Source organism: Nicotiana tomentosiformis, chromosome 4 (assembly GCF_000390325.3).
Source record: "Nicotiana tomentosiformis chromosome 4, ASM39032v3, whole genome shotgun sequence".
Classification (NCBI taxonomy): Eukaryota; Viridiplantae; Streptophyta; class Magnoliopsida; order Solanales; family Solanaceae; genus Nicotiana; species Nicotiana tomentosiformis.
This window is the reverse complement of record NC_090815.1, coordinates 57,104,057-57,116,630: the sequence shown is the minus strand read 5'-3', so window position 1 is coordinate 57,116,630 and position 12,574 is coordinate 57,104,057. Positions and strand designations below refer to the sequence as shown.

General features: G+C 39.6%; 1 protein-coding gene across 1 annotated transcript; it reads right to left on the bottom strand.

The window, feature by feature from the left end:
* Positions 1 to 2,115: 2,115 nt before the first annotated feature.
* LOC104105861 (probable pectinesterase/pectinesterase inhibitor 46) lies at positions 2,116 to 4,954 on the bottom strand. Its single transcript, XM_009614274.4, has 3 exons — positions 3,906 to 4,954; positions 3,522 to 3,805; positions 2,116 to 2,994 (listed from the first exon to the last, which is right to left on the bottom strand). Exons 1-3 carry the CDS (start codon positions 4,667 to 4,669, stop codon positions 2,315 to 2,317), a joined length of 1,728 nt encoding a protein of 575 aa, XP_009612569.1. The 5' UTR covers positions 4,670 to 4,954; the 3' UTR covers positions 2,116 to 2,314.
* Between the last annotated feature and the right edge of the window lie 7,620 nt (positions 4,955 to 12,574).

Genomic DNA, 12,574 nt, shown 5'->3' with positions numbered 1-12,574 from the left:
GGATTCAAGCCTAAGGATTTCTAAACTTCGGAATTCCACCAACGATGCTGAAACCTGCTAAACCACGTCCCAATGACCTCAAATTTTACACACAAGTCAAAAATAACACCACGAACCAATTTTAACTTTTGAAATTCCATTCCGACCCCGATATCAAAATTTTCACTACCGACCAAAATCGCCAAAATTCTAACTTTCGCCAATTCAAGCCTAATTCTACCACGAGCCTCCAAATCTCATTCCGAATGCGCTTCTAAGTCCAAAATCACCTAACGGAGCTAAGGGAACCATAAAAAATTAAATCCGAGGTCGTTTACATATAAGTCAACATCCGGTTGACGTTTCCAACTTAAGCTTCTACTTTAGAGACTAAATGTCTCAATTCACTTCAAAACCACTCCGGACCCGAACCAACTAACCCGATATATCATAATATAGCTGAAATGCACAAAAGGAAACAGAAATGGGAAAAACGGGGCTATAACTCTCAAAACAACTGGTCGGGTTGTTACATAGTGTATTCATTATTTGTATTACAAAATAAAGTATTAACGGATTATATTTATATTATTTATATAGTAAATATTAATGTGATTCAAATTAAAAGTTTGACCATGTTTGACCTATTAACTCGTTTACTTAATGTTATTAACTTCTTTCATTTTTTTAATTTGTAATCCATATATATATATATATATATATATATATATATATATATATATATATACATGTCAAAGATGTTTAGTATTAATTCTTCTATATTTCATTAATTCATCACTAATAATGCATGATATAGATTAATCCATATAGGTCGAGACGGTTTATTTTTAATATTCATCGATATAGGTGGAAACGTTTTATTTTTAATATTCATCGATGCATCTAAGTAAGTTATAAGTCGATGGATCAATTTACAAATAGATATATTTGATGATGATCAATTATATATACTAATTAGATTATTGCTTCTTCACAAGTCTATCCCCAAAAGAACCCGACCCTGCGGTCCTAGCGCTTCGTGTTCTTATATATATACGGCTATACCTACATATATATATACACACACACACACACACTTCGTTGTACTACTTTAACTATATATAGCTTGTTATACTATATGTTAGTGTATTCATTATTTGTATTACAAAATAAAGTATTAACGGATTATATTTATATTATTTAGATAGTAAATATTAAAGTGATTCAAAAGTTTGACCATGTTTGACCTAATAATCGACCAACTTTGATCGGTTATTTTCTAGGAAATAAAATATACCGTCCAAAGTTGGCCGGTAAATGCTTCCCCTGCAATAACCAACCAACTTTGGTCGGTAATCTTAAATATAAATTCTTTAAACTTTATAAAATATTTTAAATAATAATATAATTATTAAAATTTAAAAAATTGGGTCCACATTACCGGTAATCAAAAAGTTGCTTTAATTAAGTAAGTCTGACCACTTCAGTTAACTTTTTGACCATTATACCGACCAACTTTGGTCGGTATTTAATTTAAAAAAAAATGTAAAATACTTTTTTTGTTGTTTCCGTCCGTGTTGGACGGTTTTTGGTCGCTTTTTTTGACCGACCAACATTGGTCGGTAAGGCTTGATCGGTTTTTCCCTAATTTCTAGTTGTGTACGAAACACACTTTTTGCAAAACTTCGAAAAATTCAAACAGATGCAACCAAGATATAAAATTTAATTTATTAAAAAAAATGGATCTCAATATTTGCTAAATCAGAGTTACCAAAGTGAACTCAGTTTTTTTCTCTTGTATAAAAAGTTGTACGTATAAACTTTTCTACTAGATATCAGACAGCCTCTTCAAACAACAACAACAACACACCCAATAAAATTCCACTACTGAGGTCTAGGAAGGTTAGAGTGTAAGCCGGAAGGGTAGAGAGGCTGTTTCCGAGAGACTCTCGGCTCAACAGAAGAGACAACAATATCAGAAAAGAAGCAAAAGAATAGGTCCGTAAAAAGAAAGAAACGAGAAAAATAATAACAATGTCGCAAGAGAAAACCTCTTCAAAATGAGGTGATTAAAGGAAAATGAATATAACTAACCTTGTCGACTAAAGATTATTGATCAGAAAGATTAAAGATCAAGAAGCTCATTCCTCATCATTCCATTTGGAATTTTTGTAAATTCTCATTTAAAATTGAATCAATTTGACAAATATCTCGTGTAAAAAAAGCCCGACAAAAAGAGCAAATCAGCAGAAGATATACTTCACAACAAAATCCAATGAAAGCATAAAAAAAAGAATAGAAGAGTCAAATACAGTTTATGAACTCTCCATAGGTATTAAAGGCCAGCCTTAAATGGAACGGCGGCTGCTGGAAGCCATTTGTCTCCCTGAATGAAAGGCTTAACTGTAAACTTGCTTACAATTTTGCTTGTAAGTCTCAATTTCAAGCCTCTCCAATTGACCCTGTTGTTGGTATTAGCCCCAGGTCCAACATTCTTATACTCAGCATAAAAGATAGTATTTGGAGCAGTGGTTCCAACCCATGGCATCCATCCAGTTGGATGAATGAAAGCTCCCAAATTTGATTGCATGAAAACAGTTGTTGAGTAATTCTTCCATGGCCTTCCCAAGAAAGTGTTGATGCCAGTAAGGTTGCCCCAGGGCTTAACGGTACAGTTTTGGATAGAAATTCCAGTGTTTTGGTTTGGATCAACTTTGCCTTGAGCTGTGATGGTGTTCTGTTGGCCAGTCATTGGTTTTCTTGGAAAAATGTTGCAGTTCTGAAGGACAACGGCTGAGTTTCCGAAAATGAAGTCCACTGTTCCATAGACATCGCAGTCTCTGTAGAATTGTCTGTTGGAATGAGAGTAAAGCGTGTCTTGGAAGGCGTCCATTTTGCAGCGGTAGAAGACGGATTCATCTGCGGTTGACATCAAGGCAACTGCTTGATGCTTGGCTGCACCAGCTGTGTTAACAAATCCCATATCGCGTGCCATGAATCCCTTACCAAACACGGCTGCACAAACAAATCAGAATATATGTTGATGTTAAGTTTATCTACCAGAGAATATGTATTTTTTTCATAACAAACCTGAAAAATAAAGTAATATCCTGCTCTAAATAATTAAATTTATACATATTTATATTATTATTCCATTCGCAACAATATTAAGAAATTTTGAGTTTTTTGTTTCACATCAATAATGAAATTTCATATATACCAAATATATAGGTTATCATTAATTAGGTTTTTTAATAAAGATTAATTAAACAAGAAGTGGATTAATTAGCAGTGTACTGTCGTTTTTTTTCCCTTTCTTAAGTGGTGGTTAAATTAGAGCAGCCCATCAGGCATTTATTGAACTTGGATGACACCGATCCATTATCCTTATAGGAAATGTTGACAATTTTGCGAAATTATTCAATAGCAAGCGCAGAAAGAGAAATTTGGAATAAGTTATGTTGTCTTGATAAACAAAAAAACTTAGGTAGGAATGATCACGTTTTGTACCAAAGAATTTTTTAGAGCATTGAGGTACTTACCGAATGTGGCACTTTTGAATGTAGGGGTTCCATCAATGAAGTTACGGTTACCAGAAACGATGGTAGCATCTTTTCCATCACCAATAATCATAATGTTCCATTTAGTCTTCTCAATTCTCACATTCTCTTTGTAAATACCCTGTTTCACATAGATCACATATCTCTTCTTGCTCTTCTCTGGTGCAGCCTTGAGTGCAGCCTTAATGCTCTTGTACTTCCCTGAACCATCTTTAGCCACCACTGCATTCACCTTTATCTTTGGTGCTGATTTCTGAAGCAATTTCCTGTTGTCGAGGCATAGTATAATTATGTAATTGAAAGTACCGTTGAGATATAATATAATTAAGTAATTAGCGCTTATGAGATGGTAACACAATTTAACACCTGTCATTTGAGGATAACCAGCTCGGGTACTCATCGCCGCCACTAAATTCCATCAAACGCCTCCTCCCAATGGCGCCTAAACTTGAAACGGATTGTTCCAATGAGGTTACAAGTGCTAAGCTGTTGCTGGTGTACTCGGTAGAGTTCTTCAAATTCTGCCCTGCAGCTTTGCTTAAGGCAATTGAAGTGACATTTTTAAAACTATCAATGCAGGTTTGCTGATATGTCCCTGCAGAACTCAACCATGTTCTTATATCATCAAAGCCATCGAATAACGAGTTCTCAGCAACTGACAATGTGTCATTCAGGTGATCCAATGCAAGCGATAAAAGCTCGTGGCAACTCTCAAGAGCTTTGGCGGCTGCTGGATCATTAATGTTCTTGAATGCCTCACTCTGGAAGAACTTGTCCGAGGCACCAGAGAGCTCGTTGAGGGCGACTAGGACGGACATCTTGTAGATGTCTTGAGGTTTGAGATTATTGCCTTTTGCAGCATATGGTGAAAGGCTGGTGATACAAGAGTCTGGATACAGGGTTAAACTGCATACTGCTTTAATGCTCGAGGCAATTGACGACCCATTGTCATCTCGGGAAGCCTTGTTTTTGTTGTGAGAAGCACCACCAACCACAGCACCAATAATGATGGACACAAGAACAATGGAGGATATGGCAATAATGGCGATTCTCTTCATTGTCTTTCGACGAGCCATGAGCCTATCATGCTGAATTTCGTCGAGCTTTCCCCATGGATTAAGAGATGCCATGGTTACGATCAAGAATTAGATGAAAATTTAGTATTTACTTCTTTTGTTTATGAATGGCTTTTTGATGGTTAGGAATTGCCTGTTGGTGAAGTACAAATTTGGTTCTTATTTATACAAAGACCATGCCATTTGAAAATTGAATATTTCTTTAAGGGTAAACCGCGGGAGTACGTGCCAAGCATCACCAAACTGGAAAATATTCTCATTTTGCTTTTGCGACGTGCTTCTCATGTCTTTGAAATACTGTCCTTCTTTCCCCCTTACCACTAAGTCACAACTCACAACTCTCTACTTTTGCTTCTTAGATCATGCATTCTTGAAAATAATTGAAATAGCCACTCTCTTTGCCTTTTTCTGTCTATTTATAGCTTCTTAATTCCACCAGACTGCTTGCTTAGTTTGTCTTTGCTTCTTTCAGCCATTTCTTCACTGTACATACTTCTGTACTTTATTCTATGAAAGCTCTTTCCTCTCCTTATTTTTTTTCCCTCTTTTTTTAAGAAGGATGTGTTTTGAATTCGGACTATCCTCGAGAGGAAATTAAACACTTTATCTATTTTATTTTATATGATTCTTTCTCTTTTAGTTCGTTCATAAAAGAAAGATACCTTTTTATATTTAGAAACTTTTTATCTTTAAACTTACTACTTTATCCTTAATAATATAAAAATATCATAATATATTTAAGATCGTAAGTTCTAATACGGTCAGTTAAACACAACCATGTAAAATGATATATAAGGAGTACATAGTGGAACAGCGCAAAGACGTTTCTCATTTGTGAGATTGAGTTCATAGATACAGCGAGACCACTCAATTGATTTTGTAGTCTTTTATAAAGAGCTTTTTACTTGAAAACACTACTTTTGAAACTTATTTATCATCACTATTGACGTTTTAACTTAATTACAAATTGATATTCAATTTACCAATTATATACAAATTAGTATTAAATAAGTATCCATTTGTATTAGGAATTAAATAGGGAATATCGATTATTCCCTCTTCGACTCTCTCTCTCTCTCTCTCTTTGTTCTTTCCCCAACCCTATTTTTCTTCCTTCGATTATCTCTATTGTTCTCTCTTTTCTCATCTACTTTATCATTTTTTTCCAGGGAATTCATCAATGGATTTCAATCATTTTACTATAGAGTTTTAACTTAGCAATTTTCTTTTGTATTGTACAATTGATGTTCGAATTAAAATTATCAATCAATAAATTCTTGAGGTGTTTGACTCTCTACCTTGACAACCGTTATAAGGTTTCAAAGCTTTGAATTCCTGTTTACCCCCAAAAATAGGTAACAATTAAATTTGTACGCGGTTTAAAATATATGTGATTCAATTGAATACGAATAATTTAAGAATAACAAGTAATTAAGTTAAAGATAAAATGAAAGATCAAACCAATTGTAATGCGTTGATCAAGCCTAATCTTAGGATGAATAGTGAAATTCAACCTCAATCAGACCCTCGATATAAGCTCAGATGCGAATAAGAAAAGAGAATAACTAAGGACACTTTGAATAATAATAGCTAGAAGACAAAAAAGAACTTTTATTGCTTTGATTTGCGTGTCAACAATGTGTTAAAATAAAAAAAACTTTTTTCTTTATATACTAGGGGAATTTTAGTCATAACATAAGCCTAAATAAGGTAAAAATCTTCTTTTTTCGGTGAATGTTGACCCGTGATTGATATCGGGCAGGATTTGCACCGTAATATCCGGTTGAGGGCGAATATTACGGCTCCTTGATTGTCACGCATAACCGTTCTTCGTGTTTCCCGTGGTCTGGAAACTTTACTTGGTCTTGGTCCGTTATTTCACTGTGCCCAATCCCAGATACATCGTTAAGTCCTCCCGAGTTCCAATACGAGGGGTCCTTCAGCCTCGCTTATAGTCGCGTCCATTTTGTTTCCTCATCGGGGAAAACTTTGTCCCCAATTTTACCCATACACAGATAGTCCTCTCGCTTCTTGGAGAGCAGATTTATCGAAGTGATGGGAAGAGATGAATTAACCCCGGTTCCTTCTTCCGTGCACTATAACCGAGTTGACGGGTCAGTGAAACATCCCATCAGTCGTGTCATTCTGACTTCGGACACGTGTCAGACCGTCCCCCTTCTATCTATAAGCTTCGGTCCATTTTTTCACTTTTTTACTTTCCGATTCTAGCACTCCTTAATTTAACCTCAAACTTTTTACTTATTCTTAAACCCTTCAAATCTTCATACATTATTTCATAGATCATCAGATTTTCATCTCCCCATCTTCAAATTATCATACTTCATCTTTAGATCTTCAAATCTGACCTTCATACCTTCATCTTTATCTTAAAAAAACATCATCCTCACCTTCAAATCTTCATCCACGCCTTCAAATCTTCATATTTCCCAGAATTCGATGGCGAAGACTTCGAAATCTGTGCCTCAAAAGACCGTCCCTTCAACTTCTAACCCGGCCACGGATGTTGACCCATACCTAAGGTGGCCCCGGAACCTCCCCTGAAGAGCTTCATCCCCTGAGGCTGCTCCATTGAGAACGATTTCAAGGTCAAAAAAGCCTCCAGTCAACAGGACCGAGGCGAGGGTGTATGGAGGTACATATGCTCCATTACCGAGGATATACTCCCTATAGTTTGGGAGGATTGTAATTGGGAGGGCAAAAAAGTGATCGTTCCTGGTCCCGATGAGAACATTACTACTCATGTTGAGGGGTATCTAAGTGTAACACTTACCCCTTTAAACTTGCCCCGGTGGATCCCATAATCCTTAGCTTTTGCAAAAGGTACAAGGTCTGCCTTGGGCAGATTCACCCGTCCTTTTGGAGAATCATAATCCTCCTCCTCCATTTTGTAAACAACACCGAAGCACCTCGATTCACCATCGACCACCTGCTTCGTCTCTATAGCCCCCGAGTTTTCCGAGGAGGGCTAATCAAGCTCATTTGTCGGGCAAGTAAAGCTCTGTTTTTGAGCATCGATGAAGATCGGGATTGAGGCTGGCAAGGGATATTCGTTTGGGTAAAAACTGAAGATCTCATTCCCTCCGAATTCTTGTCATTCCCTGAAAAGTGGAATTCAGCCCATAAGTTTCTTTCCCTTTCTGAGTACTTGGAATTTCTTGTTCTTTTTTTCTTATTGCCTGCTTCTACCATCGTGCAGCAGTTGCCCGAGTTCCCAACACATTCCCTTGCTTTAAAGAGCGGGTCGAGAGGATCTGCAAACAACTGTCATACTTTGAGCGCAAATGGCGCAAACTCTCAAAGGGCAAGTGGGAGGCCTGTTCCCATGGTAAGTGCTCCTCCCGAACAAGTCTACTTTCATACTCAACCGTTATTTCCACTAAGTTTTTTTTCTTTTATAGGTTTTCCCAAGACCACTGAGCTTCGGCCATTGGACGAGGACGAGGCTCCGTCCTCACTTGATAAACTCTCCACTTCGGGACAGCCTGGAGCTGTTTCACAGGAGGAGAAAAAGAGAAAAAAGAGGAAATCTTCTGGCTCCCCGGACGCCGAAGCCAAGAAGAAGACGGTAATTGTCCGGGTCCAAAAAACCAACAAGAAGAGTACCCGAGCCAGGGTACCGGACTCTAACTCCCTCTACCGGCTCAGGGATTACCCTAAAGATGATGATCTAGAGTTCGTCGCCCATGGGCCAGCCATTGATGAGGAAGAACATGCGGCAACCGGAGGAAGTGGCCGACAGACCGAACCCTTTTTAGACCAAGAGCCAGAGGGAAAATCTGAGGCTACGGTCTCCCGAGAAGCTATCCCTGCTCCGAGGGAGGTTACCGGTGTCATTGACATCAAGGAATTGCCATCCCAAACAAATTCTTTATTCGACGAGGCTCAAGCCGTCAAAGAGAAGACAAATGAGATGGAACAGACCGCAGACGAGGCCCTCAACATGTTCTTTGACGGTGTGGACATGGGCGCATTGAGGATTATTCTAGGTTTGGTCACCTGGAGATCCCGAAAAAGGATGTGTCATCAGGAGCAAGCGAGTCGAGCTCGAGCCGAAGCTGGTGAGGCAGTTCCCTGCACCTAGCGTGGATCCCGACTGTAAAAGAACAGTCGTGTTACCGTCCCCGCGGACACCAGGGTATTGTCTGCTCCGGTGGGCGTGGGGAGCTATTTTCATTTCCTGGTGACCGAAGAGGACCAGGCGAAGATGAACGAAGTGGGCACATCGAGCCTCTTCAACGAGGCACAATATGCAGTGAATCGAGTAAGTTTCCCTTTCCTTTTGCCCTTCGTGCATCCTATAGAACTTCAGCGTGTTCTCATGATCTTACTGATTTATTTTTCACGCGTTGGTGCTCCATCATGAGAGCTTCCATTGGTCTCGAATGGAAGGCATCCAGCTCGAATTTGAGATCAAAGAGTAGGTCCGACAGAAGGACATGTATAGGGGTCTCAGTGAGCAAAAAGACGAGGCCCTCAAGGATCTCCCTGTTCTTTGAGTTGAGATAGAAAAAGCTCAAAATGAGGCTTTGTCCGTGAAATGGGATATGCCGAACTGGTCGAGAAGGTAAGGTTTTTTTAGATTAAAAACGAGAGGTTATGCGTAATGACTAACTACACAACCTCGCAGAAACCAGGAGAAGATAAACCTAATTGACCAGCTACGAGCAAAGATGAACGAGCTCAAAACTTCGACCGAGACGCTAAGGAGCATGATGGACCAAAAGAGGAGGCTACAAAAGAGGAGTTGGTGTTGGTCAAAGACCAACTCTGGGTGGCGAAGGATAAGGCCGACAAGTGGTCTCGGCCAAATGACGAGCTTCGAGCATAACTAGATTCAGCCATCTCAGAACGGGATGACCTTGGCCGGGAATATACTGCACTGAAGTCCAAATTCGAGGCAGCCTCGATTGATTCTTTCGAGGTCAAGTAAATGCTTGCCCAATACAAGACCGATATGGAAATAGCTGAGGCCTGCTTAATAACAAAGGTCGAGTATGTAAAGTGGATGTCCTGGAGGGGACATTCGAGGAGATTCATGCCCGGGTGTTTGATCTGTCGGCCAAGATTGAAGAGGCCAAGAGGCTTGAGGCCGAGGCAAAGGAGCTATATGAGCCCGAAAGTCTCGAAGGTTCCGGTGCTGAGTCGAGCTCTGGTGAACATTAGGGTGAGATGCCTTAGCTTTTTTTTTTCTTTCTATTGTATGTCTCTTTTTTTGTTCATTTTGAGGCCGTTTTATCGTGCATTTGTAAATACTTTTTGGAATATATTTAAAAAATTTCCTTCGGCAACACTGTGCTTTTTATTTTTCAGCATCAGCTTGTAATTTTTAATTTGACGATCGTCATTAATGCCTTAGCATAGAATTGGATATAATCTAGAGTACCCGCCATTAGCATAGAATTGGATATAATCTAGAGTACCCGTTCTCCGGAAGCCCGAATGAGGCCCAGTTTTGATAATAATTCTGAGTTGTTTAGTCTTCGAAGTCTCGATAAAAAATGAAGGCCTTTAAGTTACTTAAGTGTTTTATTCATACGCGACAGTGTTTTATCCAGGGTAACCTTTTAGTAGGTTTTAATCATATGTAAGGGCCTTACTTTCTGAGTACAAGATTGGACATCTCCGAGCTGTTATAGGTCAGCTGTAGCCTTTCATGTTCGGTCCCTGCGTAATAGGCTCGGTGCCTCTGGGATTCGATAGCTCGAGTTATCCGATCATTTTATCGGACGGTAGTCCCCGAGTTGAGGTAGCCCGTAGGCTCAAGGATTCAGGATCCGTTGTTTGTTCTAAGTAACTTCAATGAATGTATCGATGGTACAAAATGCGTAATGATAAAATATCGAGGGAAAATTTCTTTCATTACTTTGCATGTAAAGTATACAATCGGAGGCGCATAAGCCTTATGCCATGGCAAGAGTGGGTTACATGAGTACGGTTTGTTTGACCGTTAGACCCTTACAACGAATCCTAATTACCAAGCCTTGGCTTTTAATATTAAGTAATAACACCTTTTAAGGATCCTAACTTAGTGGGTATGGCCCCCAGTATTTGAGGTCGAACTTGTGAGGGCTCGAATACTGTTGGTCCGGTGTAGGTGATCGGCAACTCTGGCTTTGGGCCGGCTTTCGAAACTAAGGTAGCATGTTTTATTGTTGTCTCGTTAAAAACCTTGCCGTAAAACCCACTTCGGAAAAAATCGGTATAAGTGAAAAAGAGTACAACACGTGCTTTCAAACCTAATTGTCAAATTTGCCCTCGGCCAAGTACATCCATAAGTTATTGTAACAAATTTCAAAGGGCAATTGTGCTCATAACTTAGCAGTAGTACCGCTTTAAGTGTGCCACGTTCCAGTTGTTTGGTAGTTGTACACCGTTTCCCGACTCCAGTTTATACGAACCTTTCTCGGTTATTCTGGAAACTCTATATAGTCCTTCCCAGTTCGGGCCTAGCTTCCCATCGTTTGGGTTCTTGGTATGTAGCGTTACTTTCCTTAACACCAAGTCCCAGACTTGGAAATATCGGAGGTTAGCTCTTTGATTGTAGTACCTCCCCACTCGCTGCTTTTGGGCAGCCAACCGGACCAGGGCAACTTCTCGCCTCTCGTCTAATATATACAAACTTGTGGTCATGGCCTCGTCGCTTGACATTTCAGTAGCATACTGGAACCTGTGGCTCGGTTCCCTTACCTCGATCGAAATTATGGCTTCCGCACTGTAGATTAGAGAAAACTGGGTCACTCCAATACTTGACTTCAATGTCGTTCGGTATGCCCATAAGATTTCGGGCAAAATTTCTTTCCACTTTCCCTTCGAATCGGTCAGTCTCCTTTTCACGTTTTGGAGTATAGTTTTGTTCGTTAAATCCGCTTATCCATTCCCACTAGGGTGTTAAGGTATTGATAATATCTTTTTGATTTTGTGGTCCTCGAAAAACCTACTTACCTTGTTGCCGACGAATTGCTTTTCGTTCTCGCAAACGATCTCGTCCGGTATCCCGTACCGGCATATTATGTGATCCTAGATGAAGTCGATGACCTCTTTCTCCCAAACCTTTTAGAACGCCTGAGCCTCGACCCACTGGGAGAAATAATTTGAAATGAGTAGTATGTGTTGGGCTTTACCAGGCGCCCATGGCGATAGGACTGGGTGAAGCATCTCTCCCAGTTGATAAATCATTGGGGTGTGTCTTTGACACTCGTTGCATTTTCGTACGAAGTCTTTTGCATCTTCTCCATCTCGTTCCAATAGTAATCAACTCTGATTAACTTCCGAACCAGGGATTCTTCTCCCGAGTGGTTCCCACAAGTTCCTTCGTGGACTTCTCTCATGGCGTAGTCGGTGTCTCCCGGACCCAAGCACTTAGCCAGTGGGCCGAAAAAGGATCTTCTGTACAGTTTCTGAACCTGACAGCTTTGGTGCACAGGGCTCTCGATTCTTTGGAATCCAATGGATATTTTCCTGTCTTTGGTAGTCTATGTATTTATTTCTCCAATCCCAAGTCAAGCTTGTCGAGTTTCCCTAGTCGTCTTCTACCATCGAGTTCATCAGTTGTACCACTGCCCTCGAGTCAAATTCATCGAAATCGACAGACGACCACAAGTTGGCCACTGCATCAGCCTCACTATTTTGATCCTGAGGTACATTGTCACTCCCCAAACTCGGGGAGCGCGACCGGCGCTCAACCGAGTGAAACCGACCGAGCAAGACTATTAGATTTCCTTCTACCTAAACTCATTCATGAATAAAGAGAATATATATGTTCGTTAATCAAATAATAAAGTGATCATGTCTGCAATACCAATTTCTTACCATTAGTTACTTTATTTCAAAGTATCAATTTCCCACACATTTTTCATAATCTTAAGTGGAAATAGTAATTCAAATATAGGATAACAAATTTAACTTCCCCAGCACCAATATACTACTATTCCTCAAATA

What these genes read in the sequence shown, in the direction of transcription:
- LOC104105861 (XM_009614274.4), bottom strand. Translation starts at nt 4,669, where the DNA reads ATGGCATCTCTTAATCCATGGGGAAAGCTCGACGAAATTCAGCATGAT. An exon ending in TGGTTATCCTCAAATGACAG is followed by an intron (nt 3,806 to 3,905) that starts GTGTTAAATTGT and finishes CCTCGACAACAG; the next exon opens with GAAATTGCTTCAGAAATCAG. An exon ending in ATTCAAAAGTGCCACATTCG is followed by an intron (nt 2,995 to 3,521) that starts GTAAGTACCTCA and finishes TTGTTTGTGCAG; the next exon opens with CCGTGTTTGGTAAGGGATTC.